The sequence below is a fragment of the Telopea speciosissima genome, chromosome 6, assembly GCF_018873765.1.
Source record: "Telopea speciosissima isolate NSW1024214 ecotype Mountain lineage chromosome 6, Tspe_v1, whole genome shotgun sequence".
Lineage (NCBI taxonomy): Eukaryota > Viridiplantae > Streptophyta > Magnoliopsida > Proteales > Proteaceae > Telopea > Telopea speciosissima.
This window is the reverse complement of record NC_057921.1, coordinates 49,325,862-49,346,911: the sequence shown is the minus strand read 5'-3', so window position 1 is coordinate 49,346,911 and position 21,050 is coordinate 49,325,862. Positions and strand designations below refer to the sequence as shown.

The 21,050-nt window shown below is 38.7% G+C and overlaps 1 protein-coding gene across 3 annotated transcripts in view; it reads right to left on the bottom strand.

Moving 5' to 3' along the window:
- Nucleotides 1-14,509, bottom strand: part of LOC122664467 (auxin response factor 12-like) — a 31,797-nt gene extending 17,288 nt beyond the window's left edge. For all 3 annotated transcript variants that reach the window (XM_043860290.1, XM_043860291.1, XM_043860292.1), the window contains exons 1-10: nt 13,999-14,509; nt 13,765-13,877; nt 13,590-13,688; nt 13,443-13,499; nt 13,181-13,336; nt 12,999-13,083; nt 12,088-12,178; nt 11,816-11,980; nt 11,602-11,724; nt 8,111-8,186 (exon numbers count right to left, since the gene is read on the bottom strand). In XM_043860290.1, the coding sequence (XP_043716225.1) occupies nt 8,111-8,186; nt 11,602-11,724; nt 11,816-11,980; nt 12,088-12,178; nt 12,999-13,083; nt 13,181-13,336; nt 13,443-13,499; nt 13,590-13,688; nt 13,765-13,877; nt 13,999-14,044 (1,011 nt within the window). In that variant the 5' untranslated portion in view covers nt 14,045-14,509. The remainder of the gene's footprint in view (nt 1-8,110; nt 8,187-11,601; nt 11,725-11,815; nt 11,981-12,087; nt 12,179-12,998; nt 13,084-13,180; nt 13,337-13,442; nt 13,500-13,589; nt 13,689-13,764; nt 13,878-13,998) is intronic.
- Between the last annotated feature and the right edge of the window lie 6,541 nt (nt 14,510-21,050).

Genomic DNA, 21,050 nt, shown 5'->3' with positions numbered 1-21,050 from the left:
ATATATACCTAGCTGGGAAGGTAAACAGGGAGTCTAAGAATGGCTTACCCTTAGACTACCCATTTAACTAGGTGGGTAAAAGATGCTCACCCTTACCCTCCCCGTCGTTTATTGGTAAAGAATCCTTTTCTTATCTTCTTAAGTAGGAGATATAAAAGAAATTACATATATGTAATTTCTTAGTCGAGATCTCGGGTAACTCGAGATCTCGACGTCAACCCATCTACCTCTTTAAAGTGCACCTAATTTGACAGAACTCGATCGAGTTTTGCCCAAAGCCTGTTTTCTTCTCCATTTGAAGGTTGTGACTCATTTTGGCTCTGGATTTGAAGTTGTAACTTGCCAGAGAGTTGATTCAGCTGCACATTTGAAGGATTCAGCAACACATCTTCAAGATTCATCTCAAGTTTGAAGGATTTTGCTGTACTGGGCCCATATTCCCAGTCCCAAACCAGCCACACCCATACATTCCTCAATATACAGTAGTAGTGGATCTCACGCCTCATGGCAACCGCTATACCCTAGGATAGGAGACTTGGCATATGCTGATGACTACTCTTATATGATTGTTGTAGAAAACTATGTGCAACAGTACAACAACACTATGTCATGGGAAGACTATGTGGCACTAGTGGGGACTGAATGCTTGATTCAAGGGAATTTTATGTGATGATAGTTGTAACATTGTTAAACAGTTTGATGTATCACTTTAACATTTCTAATGCTTATTAAGTTGTTTTACCATTAATTGAATGTTTTGCTTGCTTTCTATTACTAAATTATGTCATTTATGTGTAGAGTATGGTATTTTAGTACGTCGTCGCGTACCAACTTAGGGTCCGATGTAAAAGTCCTATTTGGACTTTGTTTTTGCAAAATCTGATAATGCGAATGGCCTAAAATAGGCTGACTACCAAGTTTCAGACCCAAACTAGGTCTAAAACCCACCAAGTTGAGGTTTTGAGTTGAAAAAAAAAAATGCACCAACTCAACCGAGATCTTGCGAGATCCCAGTTTTTCCCAGAGTCAAGTTCTGAGTTTTAGTACCTTGAGCTAGGCAGGTCAACAGGGAGAGAAGAGGTATCAAAGAGCAACACGAACTGGTTGTACCAGCTGGAATTGACCGGAAAACCCTGAACCTAACTGATTCCTTTATCGGTCGTGTTCGGTTTGGGGTTATTAGGAACCAGTCCAAAACCAACAGGACTAACTGTTAAAGCCAGCCGAAACCGAAAAAGCCGCTAAAATCCAAAAAAAAAAGGAGAAAAACGATAAAGGTTTGTGTGTATTAATTTCTTTTTATATATATGGAAAACCGGATCCGAACCTGTAACAAACCGATAATGGACCAATAAAAGCCCGTTAAGACAATCCGATAAAAACCAAAAACTGAATCTCTCCTTAACGATTCAACTTTGGTTTGGGCCCGTACATGCATAAAACCTTTTCGGAGCGACCATTTGACACACCTAAGGGAGGATAAGAGTTGCTCACCCATGCCTGACCCATTTAACTACGCCATTTTGACCAAAATTTCACGAAATATTTCAATGAAACGTGGGTTGACTCAATAGGCATACCAGATTTAACCGAAATCTAAGTCTTGTTTCGAAATTTCGGTAAAGAAATGTTATAAATTCAACATTTCAATCGTGAGTTTCAACAATTTCGATAGGAAGAGGAAAAAAACCCAGATTTCATGATTTTTGGCCAAATCACCTAACATTTTTTGGTGGAATAAAGTACTGGGGACTACTAAAACACATCTACATTGACGATTTGCGCATTTTGCCCAAGATTTCAATTAAGAAATACTTGACAATTCTGGAACAAGGTGTTGCAGACTATCTTGTTGGTGTATAACATGTACCAATGTAATGTTATTCATAAGTATGACATATGACATGATTTGATCAACAAAAAACAACAAACAAACAAACTCAGCCTTATCCCAACTTAATGGTGTCGGCTACAAAACAAGTAGGGAAACTGAGATATACACAAAAGGAGGATGGAGAGATGAAAAAAAAGGGATGAGATGAGAAATGCAAAAATGGAAAATAAAAAATAAAAGATAGGAAATAAAAGGAAAAAGTAAGACGTAAATAAAAGGAACGAGGCACAGCCCAGTAAGTCGGGAAAATTTCAGCTAAATAGGGTCTGCCATATGGATCCTTGCCCTCCAATTGGCTCTGTACGAGGTCATACTTGGTACTAAACCTAGACTATGCATGTCCTTCACAACTTCTCCTATGGTCATTTTAGGCCTGCCCCTAGCTCTTTTAACTCCTTCAATCGAGATCATATCTCTCCTCCTTACAGGGGCGTCCTTAGGCCTCCGTTGAACATGACATGCCTTGATGCTTTCCAATATTATGCCTTTTATTTCCTAATGTATATTTTAGTTGTTTTAATTGACTTTTGTTTGTTATAGTACTAACTTATGTGTAAAATAGGCAAATATTAGAGAAAGTATACAGCAGGGTACGGTGTACAATATCAACTTGGGGTCTGAAACCAAAATACCATTTTGGGTGTGTTTTTTTACAATTTAAGTTTCAAATTTAGATATGCTTAATTAGGGTTTCCTTGAAATTTCGGGCCAAAATATGGTCATTTGACCACCAAAACTTACAAGTATAATATAACAGATTTCAGAAATCCAAAATATTTCGGCCTCAACCTGGGTCGAAACCCAGGTCAGAATCAAAATTCTGAACTATGAACTGGCACATAAGAGATGCCTACACTTGGTCATTTCTTGCTTATATGGTAAAGCATCCTTATCCTTACCCTCGAAAGTAGGGGCAAGTACGGCAGTTACACGGGTACTGACCAGCCCTAGTGTGCAAGTGATTCCTGCAGCAATAGTTAGTTCTGAACAGGAGAGGATGTTTCATCATTTTGACAGTGAAAATAGGGGCAGATGGATGCCATGAAATCCTAACGGAGAAGTATGGACTGTTGGAATATGTAATCCAAAATACCGTGGGGTATTCTGGCCTTTTTGGGGTAGTTTTATTCTTCTTATGTTATTAAGTGTAAGTGGGCTCTTCTTATGTTATTAAGTGTAAGTGGGCTATGTGGGTTTTAGTCCCACATCGCCTAGTTTAGTCTCTTTGTAATTTCCCCTCTATTATAAATAGGGGGGCTTACCTATCAATGAATACAACACATTATTTTCTCTCATTCTCTCTTTCTAACCCACGATTCTGCCAACATGGTATCAGAGTAGGTGATCTAGGTTAGAAAGAAAAAAAACCCTTATTCTCTTCAATCAACTTCTCCCTTCTTCTCCCTTTTTCGGCTTCTCCTTCTTCTGGTTTTTAGTCTGTTTTATCTTATAAGAGGGCAGCACTAATATGGAAAACCTAAACCAATGATTTAGTTGCTGCCCTCCCACAACCAACCTATCTAATTTTTACAATTTTCAGCTCTTCCGCTGAGATGAGTTGATCGATTGCTGAAGAACCTTGGGCTGTACTTGCTGCTGAAAAACCTGGTTTCGTTGAAGGTACAACCAATTTTTTTTCTCTCGATTTGCCGTTGATCGAGGGGCTGGAGTTCAGGACTTGCCCTATTTTTGCTCGGTCTCGCTTTTCTTGTCATGAGGAAGATCTCTGATTTCTCTTTCAGAGCTATCGTTCTATTGTTGTTGTCGTTTGTTGGAGTCGATTGAAGGTGTTGCTCTCGATTTGAATCTGGAGAATCCATAAATTTGGTTTTGCTGCTATCTATTTGCTGACGACAGTATCGATTTGCTGATGGTTTCGATTGGGACCCTTCTTGTTGTTTCTCGGCTCTATCGAAGGTTCCCGCTGGTTTGGGGTGTTGAAAATTTTCTGCTGCCTGGTTCGATTGCTTCGAGTGATGGAGTTGAAGGTGTCTTCTTGGTATCGATCTATTCTGCCTCAGTTTCTTTTAGATCTATCACATCAGCAACCTTCTTGCGATTTGGGTTTTCTCCAAAAACCTGATCTCTATCGATCTCATCATTGGCTCATCTTCTTGAGCTGCCTTTTGGAGGATATTTTGGACTACCAGAGAGAGTAATTCGATTACAGTTTGGGGCCATTCTGCCGGCTGGTTTGTGAGATTTGATTAAATCTCTATCTGCTATTTTTTCTGCTGATCGGACTAAGTTTTTTCTGGTTGGTCGATTCATGTTCTCCTTCACTCTATTTTTTTTCTGCAAGATGGTATTTGCTTTTGTGGTCTGGTGTTTTTGTTGAGTCTAGAGGTTGAAGACAATACTTCCGCCTCTAATTCACGCTGGAGGTTGGAGATGGTGCTGCTAGTTCTTGGTAGAAGTGCTGCTAGTTCTTGGTTCATTGATTTTCTGTTCTTGATAAGGTATTCTTGTTGAGATCATGCACCATGATGAGTTGCTGTTGCTGTTGCTGTTGCCGCTGCCGCTGGTTCCTCTTCTTCCCTGGTTTCCGCTGCCCAGCTTTCCCTGGTTTCTCTGTCGTAAGGTTGAAGACAACTTTCATAAGTTGGTTTCTTAAAACCTTATTTTGTGATTTCCCATAATACGCTTCTCTCTATCTCTTATTATCTTTTATCCATTTTTTACATTCCTTTCCTAGTTTACCCTTTCTACTAGGGAATTAAATTATTTTCCAAATCTGTCCTTGCACAATACTACCTAATTGACCCCTTGCAAAATTCTGGTTATTTACGGAACTGCCATTACTTTTTAATACATTCCCCTATTTGACTACCCAATTGACCCTTGAAAATTTCTGGTTTATTACCAGTTTGCCCTTTAGCTTGGATTGTATTTAAAAGTGGATTTCCACCAAATTACAGCCATGCCATCCTTTTTTTCCAACACCGTTCCATTTCAATAATTCTAATTCCCTTCATATCCCATACCTTTGGTATTTACCCATAACACCTTTGGCAACTTCTGGTAAATTACAATTTTGCCATTCCTTCATTTTTAATTACCCATAGCACCTTTGGAAAATTCTGGAAAGTAATGTTTTTGCTATTAAACCTTACATCATCTCCATTATTTGTTCACGTGTATCACTACACGTGAGGGGGGATTATGTACAATACACCTGCAGACATTGCAGAACGCAGAACTTGCAGGAACATTGGTGCAAAACATAGAAGATCAGTTTTCTCCACCATTGCTATTGGGTATCCTTCGTTATTGGGTTGAGTTTGCCATAAGGAGGAGATTGAAATATTGAAGAGTATTGAAGATATTTGGTTGTTGCCTATTTGAGGACTTTTAGTTGGGTTGATACAGTTTTTTTTCCACTGCCTGATTCAGTTTGTTTTCGTTGCTTGCTACTCTAGTTATTTCACTTCAAGATTCTCTGTCACTATGACAATCTGAGACTCATCATTAGATAGCTCTTGAAGATCGTTGAAAGGTGCCTTTTTTGGAAGACATTCCAGTCCCGGTTTGCTGATCATGTCTGTCCAAGTTTTGAAGATCTATTTTTTTAAGTTCTTGAAGGTTTATTTGAGAGTTGCATTCATATGTCAAGCTGGATTCTGCAGCAACTTAGTTTTTTTCCATTTTGTTCAAGTTGGGCATTAGTACCTTGTATGTGCCAACTTGAGGGGGAGTGTTAGCATTATTATGAGTTATTTTTTCTTTAGTTCAAGCTGGATCTTCTTTCTTTACTTATTTGTATAATCCAGCTTGAGGGGGAGTGTTGGAATATGTAATCCAGAATACCGTGGAGTATTCTGGCCTTTTTGGGGTAGTTTTATTCTTCTTATGTTATTAAGTGTAAGTGGGCTATGTGGATTTTAATCCCACATCGCCTAGTTTAGTCTCTTTGTAATTTCCCCTCTATTATAAATAGAGGGGCTTACCTATCAATGAATACAACACATTATTTTCTCTCATTCTCTCTTTCTAACCCACGATTCTGCCAACATTAACCCACATCGACTAACTCTGGGACCTTGGATGACTTCATATACCAGTTGGGTCTCTCCTCCAAATAGCTTAAGCTTTTGGGCTTGGTAGCAATGCCACCAAACCCACTACATTAATGATACATTTTTGTACCACTCAAAAGAAGGGGGCACATGTGCCACATGTACTACCACTCAAAAGAGGGTGTTGGGAATAATCCCACATCCACTAACTATAGCACTTTGGATAACTTCATATACCAGTTGTGCCTCCACCTAATGGCTTAAGCTTTTGATTTGGATGATTCAATAAAGTGACTAATTGATGCCCCATTTGCAAAACTATTCTATGATGAAATCCATTTTCTACGGATTCTATCAATATAAGTACTTTGCATCCTCTTTCTAAACTGTAGAATCTTAAATCCCGATTGAATCCCTTGAGATCTAATGACACATGAAAAACAAACTCTTGCTCAGAACGAGGGCATAGAGCCTAGGAAACTCAAAGCTGACAAGAGGCACCCCAGTTACTCCCCAGCCCCCCCCCCCCAAAAAAAATCCCAAACATGTCTCTAGTGTAATAAAGAAAAATGGCATGAGAAAGAATAAGATCGACATACATCCACGTTAAAAGGACATAGAGCCGCATCTGCAATCTGTTCATAGCTACACGGGAGTTATCACCATTGTTTTAACTAAGGGATCCCCAAAGATTCTCCCATTTATTCAGACGCACATTTTTCCCTTCAATTTTTCTTTCTTAGTTTTACGTCAGCAAAAAACTATTAAACCTTGAAATATGTTAAAGAAACAAAAGGGGGGGGGGCAATTCAAATCAAGCAGGGGAAAAAAAGAATAATAAGCAAAAGAAAAGAAAAACCACAGCACACGTAAAATAAGTTACTCAGCAAAATTAAAAATAAAAAAGACCTGAAATAGTACCATCTCACGCTCATGACACCATAAAATCCCTAACCCAATCGCCTACATCCAGTCCCTAAAATACCAACAAAGAGACCCCCACCCAAGAAAGAATTTAGGACAAAATAGAATCCTTTCAGCCTTTCCAAAAAATTTTCTACCCCTGCCCTCCCCCCAAAACACAAGCCATTAGTAAATTTCCCACTGCCAAGTAATCAAACACCACTTTAACCCACTTAAATTAAATTGTCATTGAATGTCTAAAGACATTGCCATGCGAAAGCAAACCACAACTTTGTAATAGGCCCCACAACCTGTCTCCCATAATTCCCAACAATAATTTAAACAATCTCATCTCTTCGAATTAAAACAAAGCTGACTTCCTACTTACATCAACAGTACAGAGCTCTCCTTCCCAAATACTGGGACCATTCAACTACATCTCCATAACACCATCTGGTTCTTCTTATACATCATACTGAGTCATTGTCATCCGATAGTCAGATTCATGACATCCCCCACTTAGCAACATTTGGTACTCTGGATTTCCATCTTTCATCTTCCAAGCAAAGTTCTAGACTAATACTATTGTCATTTATTAGTCAAAGTTCTTTTCATTCATGAGAAAATATCAATTACGCAGGACTCAAAATCAATTGTTTGTTAATAAAATTTAGGCTTTTGTGTTAGGAGATCAGTTTCATGCATGTTTTTGGGAGATGGTCCATAATCATGGAAACAACCAAGAGCTCAAATTGCTGGAATGTTTATTCTGTACATTAGCTGCTATGGGAAATCTGTAAGCAAATCCAAGTGATACTTCATCAATGATGATTTCAAATTTCCAGCAAAATTATTTGCAACCTGGTCCTCATAAGAGACCGAAAACAGGGAAATTTTTTATTAGGAAATAAGTTTCCCATTAAATTATTGAAAATGCTAACCTCACAGAAACAGTGAGATCATAGTCCAGTCACATGACAGTAAAATCTTATTTATTTATTACCCCACTTTACTGGGTTTCCGATGCTCTTTGTAAACTTCACATAGTCCGGTGAGGCAACTATGAAGTTGTTTCTGTGAGTTCAGCAAAAAAATTAAATTACATTCAGCATAGAACACTCCCTGATACATAAATACACATCTGTTATTTTCTCCCCAACAGAAATTTACTTTGTCATCATAGACTCTCACACTGCCCAGCATATAGACAATTAAAATTATTTTAATGACAACAGTAGCAAGACAGTACTAGGCTTTGTGCTCTTTTAAAAACAATATAACACACGTGCATATTTACCTTGACAGACCGCCAATGAGAGTTTGGCCAACGGACAGGATCAAGATCACTTATCCCAGTTATCGTGCCCATGTACCTGAATTACACAGGCTTTATCAGACAAAATAATCCTACTTCATTAATCAATGTTTTCACACTCGAAGCAGAGATCCGTGAGTTCACTAGCAAATGCACTGTCCACTTCAAATAATCCAATCAAGATCAGAGAGTTTGGAAGGTTATCACCGTGCCTAAAACATATTAGATTACTTATATGAAGATGTGAAAGCATAACTTAAACCAGGACATAATATCAAGCACCAAATGGCTTAACCACCACAGCACAGTTGCATGATTGATTTCACTCTTACATAACAATTCGGTTATCAAAGACTATACGCTCTTATTTCTGAGGGAAAAAAAAAACTCTGTCCGGGATTGTGGCCTACGCCAGCACTCCCATGAGTCAATTTCTCTCCTCCCCATATGAAAAGACACCTCTGCCCCCTTGTTTTGAAGAGAGAGATAGACACATGGGAGTGCTGGCGTAGGCCACACTCCGGGACAGAAAACTATTTCCATATTTCTTATATTGAAGCTTGACTTCATCATTCAAACAGCAAGTCCGGAACAATTCGACTGTAGGGAAAACTCATTTGAGGGTTTCTTTATTCCTCATTGCGCCACGTGGAATGAAGATGTGGTAATTCTGACCATTGAATAGATAGTAAATGGTCTGGATTAGTCACATGTCAAATTTCAGAGCCTAATTCAATCAAATACCCCCTGTATTGGCATGCATCCCCATTCATGTTCGTGCATGCCTACGGTACTCCAAAGTCCAAATCCAACCACTACTTTGCACTCTCCCATAGTCTGGAACTTTTAAACCTCTATTCTGCCCAAATCTCTGTTTTGGAAGAAATTTTAAATGAGCAGGGGACCTTGGAGTCTACCTGTCTACAAAAATTGGGCCCATTCAATCTGTCACACAGTAGATATTTGGGCCATCTTGATAAGCTTATCATGGCAGGCCATTCTGAAAAGTTTAACCCTAATAATAATAATAATAATAATAATATTATTATTATTATTATTAATTTTCATGCAGTCCGTAGTTTTTTTCCTAACCGTTTAAGATCTAAAACATTAATCAGACTTTGATCTCTAAGATTGAAGAGGCTGCTTCTGACTCATCTCTTCGCCCTATTTCTCTTGCCAACCCCATTTATAAGTTTATAGCAAAAATCATTGCTAATAGACTTAAGTTGGTCATTCTGCACCTTTTATTCTAAATCTTGATATCCATAAAGATTTTGATTCTCTCAAATGGGATTATATTACTCAACTCCTTTCCAGAATGGACTTCCCTCCTAACTTCATTCATTGGATCCATTGTAGTATTCCTAGGGTTCAGTTCTCAGTCCTTGTCAATGCTTCTCCTCAGGGTTATTTCGAGTCTAAGGTGGGGATTCATCAAGTCTGCCTAATCTCTCCTCGGTTGTTCTCTATTTCTAAGGAGGACCTTCCAAGTGCTTAAAGCTTAAAACTATGCAAACTCTAATCCAGCCTTTTCAAGTGTTCATCTAGCGTTTGCCGATGACCTTATCATTTCTGCCAAAACCTCCGTCCACTCTGTCTCTTCAATCGCAGAAGCTTTGGACACCTTCTCGTGTATGTCCGGTCTCAGCTTTAATCCTCTCAAAACCTTACCTTTTTTCGCTAGAGTTTCTGAAGACTTTAAAACTCAGCTTAAAGAAATTTTGGGTATTTCGGAAGGTATTTCCTTATCATTTATTTACGCCTACCTTTGATATCATCAAAGCTTTCTACCCATCACTGTTCCCCTATTTAGATAGGCTTCGAAAGAGATTACAATTATGGAAACTGGAAATTAAGATTCTTTCCTATGCTGGTCTTCTTGAACTCATTAAATCAGTTATGCAGAATTCCTAGATCTACTGATATGGTGTTTTTGGGCTTTCAGCTTCCATTATTTCCAAAATTGAATCCGTTACGTCTTCCTTCCTTGGAAAGGCCAAGAGAACTTTAATTTCCTTCATCCTATTAGTTGGGAAAAAGCTTACCTTCCAAAGGATGAAGGTGGGTTGGGTCTTCGTCGAGTCAAGGAATCTAATATTGTGGGCATCATTAAACTTATCAGGAAAAATTGTCTAGAAAGGATAACATTTGGACTAAATAGGTATATTCAAGATATCTTTAGTCGGACTCCATTTAGACTTCCACTTGCCCTTCATATACAAGTTCGGCTTGGCGAAAAATCCTTAAATATAGACATCGTATCAGGGATGTAATCCTTTCAAGCATTGATGATGGATGTGACATATTTGTGGCTTGACAACTGGCACCCCAGTGGTGTGCTCATTTCCAGATATGGTGACCGTATCAGATATGATGCGATGTTGGCTCTAACGTAATGGCTAAGGTCTCCTCCACTATTAGAGATGGTATTTGGTGTCCTGAACTTAACTCCAGCAATCCATTTGAGGTCTAGTCTAGTCTCCCTAAGTCTCTCAGGAGACCTAGGGGCAGTGGTGATTCAGTTCAATGGATCCCAAATACTTAAAAGAAATTCACCTCTACCTCTACTTGGAATCTGATTAGAACTAGATCTAAAAGAGTGCTTTGGCATAAGATTGTCTGGTTTAGATCCAAAAATCCACGGCATAGTTTTACTATGTGGGGTTCTTTGACCTTATCTCTCCCTACCCAGGAGTTCCTCCTCAAGAAAAATTTGTCTATCTCAAGCTGTTGTCTCTACTAGAACTCTCCTAAAAATATGGAGCACCTCTTCTTTTCTTGCTATCTCTCTCTAGTTTTGTTTGGCAAGGTGTCCTTAGAAAGTGTTGGCCTCACCATAGAACCATCCTTCCCTTTAAGAGAAAATGGAGGTGGATCTTGAAAAACTTTAGAGGTAAATCTAATTGTGATTACATTGGTAAACTTGCTTTTGGTGCTATGATTCATCATATTTGGCGGGAACGGAATAAAAGAAGATGGATCTCCTTGACTCTCACAATTGAGCAAATTGGGAAGCCATCACTTTTGAGATCAGATATAGACTTCTCCCAATTCGATCCACAAGCTCAGACACTTTAAGAAATAGACATTTTGCCTCATCTTGGGACCTTCCTCTTATTTCTCCCCATCCCCGTGATTCTTGATGTATCATCCTTTGTTAGTTGTTTCTCCCCCTCCACAGGTTTTGATGTATCCTTCTTTCGATTTTGTTTCTTCCCCACCCCGATTTTTTATGTTCCATCCATTAGTTAATTGTTTTGTTTCTCCTGTTTGGGATCTCTCCCTTGGAAAGTCTTTTTGACTTTTGTTGTTCTCCGCCTTCTTCCTTAATATATTTCTATTTCACTCAGAACTAGTATATCCTCATCACTCATTAAATTCATGCATTTTAGATTGACTACCAAATATCTGCATATACAAGAAATTTCAAAGCAATATAATGATGTCCAAAGATTTAATAAAGCTAATACCGGCGGACACTAGATTCTTCAGTCTCAAAGAGCATCCGGAAACGCATCCCGACAGATACACGAGTATGAAAAACTGCTTTCACATACTTGGAGAGGGGTATAACAAACTCTGATGGACTTGCCCTGGAAAAATAACAATGAAACAGTAAAGACAATATTTAAATCATTAGAAGAAACAAAGTAGTACAAAAGAAATTTGGAAATCATTAGCTACCTTGGATTGTAAAAAATTGTGAAACGGCTATTAGTGGCAGCAGCATGTGCCGCAGCAGCAAGGAGACCTATATGCATGCTATCACTTGATAAAACAGATGAAGGCATCACAGTTTGTGACCTATTGGCACGGCGAATCCCCAATAACAGCTGATTCTTTTCATTCCTAAATTTGATGCCAGAAGAAGAAAATAAGCACCAATGGAATATCCATCAGCATTGTCTGAAGGATCGAAAATTCACATCAAAACTATTGTATTGGACACTGAGTACCAAATAAAAAGAACAGAATCTCCAGCAACAAGTCTCTTGGCACTGACAAACACACTCCACCCTGTGGTAAGAAGATGTCTTTTGGGCTGTCCTGCATGATGAGCAGGCGAATTGGATGATGTATATATATGTAAAAGCAGAAACCATAATTTGCACACAATATACTCTGGAATAGTAAAATCCTCTTGGTACGTAAACTTACCTAACAGACCACTACATACATGAAATTCTCAGCAGTTCCAAAATACATACATAATTCTTTCTACAATACTTTATCAATGAACTCAACCCTATGGACGGGACCAAATGTATGAACAGAAAAATAATTCAAGCCAATGGCTTTAAATAGAGTGGAGAATCAATGGACAACCATTATGTTAGCTATAATTGATTTGAGCACATGCATATTATACTAGAATATAACCCTGATAGAATAAAGCTGCATAATTTTTGGGGCAGGCTGGGATGATCATGTCATATTCACTTAAACAGACTCCTGACATGTTTAAACTTGTTCATTGCAACTGTTATGGAGTAGGAAACAGTTTCTTTGTTCTCCTTTTTTTTTTTTTTTTTTTTTGTATTTGATAATCTTAATAGGAAACAGAATTACAGACGACAAGACAGCAGTAAGTACCAGAGAAGAAAAAACTAGGGCTATTAAAGCTATGTGTTCATCCCGTGGAGTGTAGGCAGCTCTGATCTCTATGGATTACCCTCTCTGGTCCGCTCTTAATTGACAAAATGGCCGGATATTATCTCCCATAAATTTGTAAAATAAGCCAGAAGAATAAAGTGTAAAACGAATTGGCGGTTATCCATTAAAAGACAAGTACTCTCACCGACTGAAAGAAAGGAGAGAAGGTTCATGGGCACATAGTAGTCGTGGATAATAAATACTCTCAACTTACCTCGAAAAATATGTCTAAATTTCCACTCAACATCATGAAGATCTCTTGCAATAAGTTCTTGGGCGGGTGGCTGCTGAGAGAAGTCCTGAAATGATTTTTTGAAACTAATAGTGAGAAATAAAACATAGCTAAGGACCATCTACTATAACCAACATAATTGAATTGGCATGCTAAAAGCCTACCAGTGGAGGAAACACTTTCTCAGCAGCACGACGAGGAACGGAGAATCCTCCATGAGTACTGGTATCACTTGCAGTTAGAGTCTTGCAGAAATAATTTGTTGGCTGCTTGCTTGGGATTCCCAGGTCCGCAGGTAGATAACCATCCTTCCGTTCTTGCTGGGTTAGCAGAAATTTTTAGAATTTCAACTTAGAAGAAAACACCATATCAATGTCAAGATGAACTGATGAAACCCAATAATTGGAAAGCCAAACTTGTGACTACCGTAGTCAAGGGCTGCAATGTCATTTGTGCGTAAACTTCATCTGTTTCCACGTCAGCCTGAAATTCCACCCCAACAAGCTTTGATCAAACCCTTATCCAACCTTAACCAGCAATTAACTAACAGTAGAACCAAAGCCCAGAACTTACATGCATAGTAACATCATGGAGTTGACAGATTAATTGTGGAGGCAAGTTCGGATAATTCGGTATATGCCCATCAACTTCTTTGTTAGTTGAAACTGCAACCTGAGTGCCAAAGGAGTCAACAGAAACTCCTCAATTGAACACAAAGACAGGAACGAAACACCTATTTTACGTGTACCTGTTCACTGTGACCCTGAGGAAAGTAGACAACACGGCTGCCGACCGCTGGTAGGGACACAAGAGGGCCAGCACAAGCATGCCAAAGTTCCGAATTCAAACATCGCTTCTCCCCTATCCAAAAACAAAGCAAAATTGGAAGATATTATAAGTTTCAATCGGAAAATGAGGTTAACTAAGAACGATTCAACCTTCAAATTGAAGACAATAAGAAATTTTTGTAAAAGAAGCATACCGCCTTCTTGACCCGGCTGACCCATCCCCGCAGTCGAAAGCTTCATTTTCAAGAAATCTAGATTCAACAGACCTGACTTGAAGAAATCGATAGCTTAAGCATCCTGCCGAGCCTGCTCCACTGTACCATTCCTGTTCAATCCTGAAATCAGAAAATTCTTCTGCAACTATTTCACTCTCAGAACCTTCAATCCCAGCCAAAATTCACCATTTCATCTACCAAACATTCGCATTACACAATCCAGACAGAAATCTATCATCACCGAGAGCGAGCTAAACTAGATATTTCCAGTAGAGGCTATATAATATTAAATATTCATGACTTCCTCTATAAAATAAACAATACCATAACTCAAATTTCCATTTCTATCACTCTTTCTCTCTCTCTCCATCTCCTGAACCACCACAGCTTAAGATCCCAAACACAGACAATCAAGCCTTAAAACTGAATCGCAAAATCTCAGAACTTTTTAAACTGACTTCATTCGTCAATCTAGAATCGCAAGTCCTCTACAACCGAACTTTGACAAACAGAAAACCAACCAAAATCGAAACAAATCAATCACATTCACAAACTTAGAAGATCGCGCGTTTCTTTACCAACTCCGAAACCGCATAACCAAAGGAAGGAAAAAGAGAGAGAAATCAATACAGCTCTGAGCAAAGCTCGTTCCCCGAGTCGCCATGAAAGAGCTTTTTCACCTCTGCAAGATTTAGAGAGAGAGAGAGTGAAAAAACATGCTTTGAGCTTTATTTCTCTTTAAAAGCCTATCGCTATCTCTCGAACAGAAGAAACTCAGAGAGTAGTGACCAGTGAGAGAGTTGCTTTTCAACAAACACAGAGGTGAGAGAACTAAGGGAAAGAAAGGGACGGGACGTAGTTAGTTCGGGTATATCTTAATCTTGACCGTTGGTTTTCCCGTACTTGGAGGATCTGAACCGTTGATTGAAACTGATGCCCTGACTGATATGACGAGAGGCATGTGCTGGTGCATATATTAGTGGTCGTTGTCAGAGTACGGAATGAGAAGGAAAGTAGAAAAAGAGAGGAGGGGGAGAGAAAGCGTGTAATAAATTGAACTTTTTATTTTATTTTCTGAAACTACAAAAAAAAATTTAGTATTTGTAAGATACGCATCAGTGACCATAGATCTTAACTGTATAGACCATTTTGCTTGCGGGAAATGATAAAGTAGACCACGCTCCACATTACAATGATACATCTCCATAGATCAGATGTAATTCAATGGTTAAAATAGGTTTAAATATGATAAATACAGTCTGATTTAAAGACCCGGAAGCTGGATAAGATTCTTTACAACGTTGAACAAGGAAAAATAAAGGAGACTTAAGGCGCTTATTGGTAACCTTCAACGGAAGTGGTTTTCGTGTTTTTTTGATTCGTGAGAACAGTTTGAGAGTGGAATTGTGATTGGTATATATCTGTTCCGTTTCTTTGCTCCCATGAAGTGAATCGGAGTTACAATTGCTATTGGAACAAGATTTTGAGAGCAAAAAACTTAAAATCAATAGAGGGCCAAAAGCCCGACTCTTTCGTGCTACTCCAGTCGAGACAAAGCGAGAGAAAGATCCACTCCCAAGTCCCAACAGAGGAGGTAAGTGCCCGTGGTCAGCGCCGTCTCTCTTTCTTCTTCTTCTTCCTCCGTCTTCTTCTCTTCTTCGTCTGCAACTTGCTTTCTTCGATTCTTCTTCTTCTTCCCTTTGCAAGAGCTCTAATTGATTTTTTTTCCACCATTAGATCCCGAAATTCCTACTCTACAATGGCTTTTGTAAACCCTAACCGAATACGGTAAAGTTTTGATGTTGCAAATTTGGTAATTCCAGTTGTGATTACTGTTCTATTGCAGGATTTGGGAACTCTAACCTTCTCAATTTCATCAGATTTATACTTATATAATCCATTCTCTTATTTTTTTTATGACAAAATTATGAAATTTCAGGTCATTGATAGTGTTCATGGCTTAATTTTCAGAAAAAAAAGTCAGCTTGAGTTTCTCACTTCTAAACATCACAAAGAAAGCTATCTAAATTTACTCATGCAGTTAGTTGGTTGCAAAGAATTGGAAGAGGTTTGGTTGTAGTTGTTATGGCACTTTATTTCTAGATTAGCTCATTTGTTCTCCTGATCTTTCCTCATTCCCCATCAAAAGATAAATTTTGAAACATTATAATCTCTTGAGATGACATTTTTGTAATTAAAATTCTCAAAAATTGGAATGATTATACCAATTGTATACTAATCATTGATTCTGTTCTAAATATACTTCGAGATCATTTCCAACGAAAGTTTACCAATCGGTGATTTTGCTCCCAAAAATCATAGCACCCCCCTCCCCCAAAAAATAATCTACCCAAAGTCATGGATTTGAAAGCGAAAGTGTTACCAATCAGAGCCTTAATGGCACCTTATTCAAAATTAGCAATTCCAATATTAGGAGACAAAAGGATTTGGTTAGCTGCAATTGGTGCTTCGATGATAGATTTAAGATTTGGTATTGTATCGATGGATCCATATTGATAGATTGATGGTACAAACAAGGTGAAAAATAAAATATTAAAACCACTCGTTTCAGAATCTTTAGAGCAGAATCATATGGCTGACCCGTATTAATATTGGTATCGATGGTGATCAATTCCAGCTAAACTAGTCTAATTTAATGATCCAAATGGAAACAATACATCTAGATTAAAGTTAATGTAGATTAATCAATAGGCATTATCGTTGCTAATCAATTATGCACCTCATTAATACAAGGTGGAGGATGCCTTCTAATTAATCTACTGATCTACATTGGTTTAATTTCAAAGCTAATAAGCTGTAATAAGTGTAGTGAGGGACTATGCCACATTCCATGTAAATATCCCCCCCCCCACCCCCCAAAAAAAAAATGGTAATGAAATTTACAAGAAATTTGTGGACTAACAGGCACCAAGTCCCTTGTTAAGATTAACAAATTTCCAAAATTAGTTAATGGCAGAGATGTCTATTCATAGGGGAAGAAGAGAGATAGATTCATAGAGTCACTTGAGTGTTGGAGTAAGCAACACTCTTAGATAAGGGGGGGGGGGGTTTTTTTCTTTTAAAAGATGGGAAGAAGAACGCTGTCCAATCACATGGCTTGGGGGCCAACAAGGGGACAAGTATGGGGATCAACTATGGGGACTTTTTATAACGCAAGGCCACATAACCAGGCATTGTTCTTTTGTACTTAAAAATTAATGGACTATCAAGAGGATGCACAGATTTGTGATGGGACCACAAGGATAACATTAGATGAGAGAATAGATAGTTGAATTTCAGGATAAAATTTGATAAATTATTCCTTAGATATCCAATTATAAGATCTAAAATTGAAATTAATGGCGATGGGAGTGAAAATAAGGAATAACTCGAGAGTAGATCAAAAGCAATCCCAAGACACTACAATCAGCCAAATCAAAACATCTAAAATTGAAATTAATCGCAACTGAATTTGATCCGAGTCGATTCGATCAAATCCAATTCCAAGGTCGATCCAGGGCTAGCCCTGGTGGTTCGCTACTCCCTTGGGAGAACTATGTCAGGAGCTTGATCGGTGGTTCAAGTCTCCTTAGCAGCACCAAACCCACATTTACTTGCTTTTCAAGAAGTGGAGCCTATGTGGGTACCATATTGATCCCTTGTGGGTCTTCTCTTATCTCCTTGTGGGGTCCCGATGATCAATACCCAATAGGCACTTGACAACTGCACCAAAAAAAAATCCGATTCCAACTTTTGAAAGAGTGCTTCCAAATGAGAAAAAAAACAGTACCCATAAAAACATTCTTTCTTAAACAATTCTGAAAAAAATTATTCCAAAAAAAAAAAAAGGGGTTAGTTCCTTCCTTTATTGTATTAAGTTTACTTGCAAAAGGTTTCATTAAGAAATTTGTTTATTAAATATCGGTCTAAGAAAGGAAAAAATTATTGTATTAATAATTATTTGTTGCAAAAGATTTAAAAAGAGTGACTTTATTATAGACGTGGATATCTTACCTGAGGTATGGTCCGTCAATTTCAAATCTACGTAGAAATCTTTATGAATGGAATTGTGAAAGGGAGTGACGTCGTTTTCACTTTGAAATTAAATCCACCAGTCCTCCTCTGTTCTGTTCAAGATCTCTACTACTCCTTTATATGGTCCCACATTTTTTTTCCCCCAAAGATGACTCTTCTTGACCAATCAACCTCTTTAGCCACTGTCCAAGGTTCAAGAACCAAGAATCGAATATGGGATTGATTTTACCATCAATTTCTATTCGAATCTGGTTGGATCAGACTAGTTCGAATGAGAAGATTAACCCAATCCGCTTTTATTTCTCAAACCATGAAGTACAAGAATTATTGAACCAACCTTGGTTTGGACTTGATCTACCTAATACACATTTGGTTAGGTTGAGAACCATGATTGATTGACTTGTTCAATAATCAGATAAACCACTTTCCAACCTAGGAAATGGTAAGGCCCCATTTGATTAGAGGGGACTCATGTGGTCGGGGTGGAAAAATGCTTATGTGGCATTTCAAAATTCCACCCCCAATCTTGTTGAATCTGGATCAGCTACCCACATGGGGACGAGTGGGACAGATCTGACCCCTTCATGGGGCGTGGGTTCCACACCCTATGGGCGGATCCCACACCCCCATGGAGGGTTTAGATCTGTCCCCACCCGTCCCCATGTGGGTAGCAGATCTGAACTCATCTTGTTTGGTTATCTTGGGGTGGTGAACTTACAGAAGCTTAGAAAATATCATTAAATGCTTTGTTTGTTGATTTGGCATTTCAAAATCCTACTCCTAATTTATTCAAAATCCCACCAAATTTGTGGGTCTTTGATTACTCTTCATGGAAAAATTAACTTTACCTCAACATTTTCACCCCAACAAAACTCTACCAACATGTGAGTCCCATCTTCCCAACAATCTCACCCCACCCTCCCCATCTAACAAATGGGGCCTAAGCGATAATTCCCAATGGAACTATGATATTCTTGAACGACATTGATCCAAAGAAGCCTTAAGGTACCGTTTGTTTGACAGGGACTTAGGTGAGGTGGAAGAATTGGGGTGGGGAAGTGGTGATATGGCACTTTAAAACCCCACCCCAACCTTTGTTTGTGTGACTTATATTTTTGGTAGAATTTGTTTGTATAACTTGGGGGTAGTGAACTTACAAAAGCTCAAGTAACAACATGAAATGTGTAGTTTGCTGATGTGGCACTTGAAAATCCAAACTCGTGATATTTGAAAATCCTATCCCTATGTTGTCCAAAGTTCCACAAAAAAACAAAGGACTTTGGTTACTATTCACAAGGAAAAATAAAAAACCTACCCCTCCCCAACCCATTACATTGTAGGACTCACTCACACAACATTCCCGCCTCATCCTCCTCATCAAACAAATAGAGCCTTAGGTTCCTTTCAGTTTTATCTTAATACTCTAAAATATGCAGGCCTTGATTGTTTGCAAGGGAGCCTTGATTGTTTGCAAGGGAGTATGGGGTGGGATAGTTAAGCGAATGAGTCATACGTTTAGTGGGGTGAGACAACAAGAAAAGTAAAGATAGACGAGGAAGAGGGGGTGACGGGCGGAGGGTGAAGTTAGCAATGACAATGAGGGTTTCAAGGACACATGGTTTGCTGCCATTGACATCTACTTGTCGTTGAAATTAGAGGTGGCTCCTTAATTGTGGAGTACCTGAGTCGAATTTTTATTTTGTCCGGTTTCCTGTCTGATATGTTTGTTCAATTCCTCTCATAGGGAGGTGAAAATTACGACTTAATCTCACTCAGGCAATGTGTTTGGACAAGGGGTTTGATTGTCTTTTTGGACCCCTATGAAAGAAACCGGACATCAGTACCAGACAGGAAACCAGAGAGGATAATGATCCACCCGAGCCTAGTGGAGGACGAAGGAGGGTCCAAATCGCTAAGGGAGTGAGCGTTGATGAGTCCTATGTAAGACCTCATCCTCCTATCCACACCGATCACTCTTTCAAGCTCAACGAGGTGTTCAATGCTTACAACATCGATGGATGATAGAGAGGCTCGATCACTAGGTTCTTGACGACTCTAGCTTTTCTATCTTCTTCCACAACTCCAATGAAGAGATCAATATTTTTGGCCCATATCCTATCCCATACCTAACTCATTGGGTAAGTGGAAAACACTTCTTCCATTTGTTGTTTTTAGTTGTTTTTCTAGCCTTCGATTCTGAGCCTCCTCTTGGAATGTAAAATCCTTCTTCAACAAGTTGAAAACTCTCCACCAATACCTAAAAATATAGGCATGCAAGGTCAATTAATAAGTGTGGCCACTTGTGGTGTATTGTCAAGCCCCACAATCAGCATTTCATGTTTTCTTTAGAAGACTATTATTTTCCAATGGTTTCTAGGCAACCAACGTTTGTAGCTAATTCATTTTCTGATGTGACCAAATGACTAAATCCTTGAAGAAGAGCGTATTAATATACGAGGCTCCCGCCACTAGGATCTGTTAAGAATTATAAAATACGTGGCTTTACCCCCGCCTCTCCAAATAAATAGTTGAGAGATCAAAATAAGAGAAACCCACATAATGCCGTGAGTTCAGATCTACTACCCACATGAGGATGGGTGAGAACAGATCTGAACCCTCCATGGGGTGTGGAAACCGCCTCTAGGGTGTGGGACCCACACCCCATGGAGGGGTCAGATCTGTCCCCACCCATTATGTCCTACTTGATCCTGACTCTAATGAATCATTAAGCCACCGAATACCAGAGTGTAACATTAGATGAACATATCACAAGGATTGTGCAAGCAAGTTGCCTACTTCCATAACATATAAAATGTCAAATTACTTATAAGTGGGACCAGACAAGGTGACATTAATTTTGTCCAGAGAGGAGTGCATATATATGATGTGGATGACAGAGAAAAGCCATTAGGTCCCATGTCAAGAAAAAAGAGCCACTCCCTCAATCATGCATTTCTAAGAATGTTACCCAATTAAAGTAAACAAGAATCATCAAA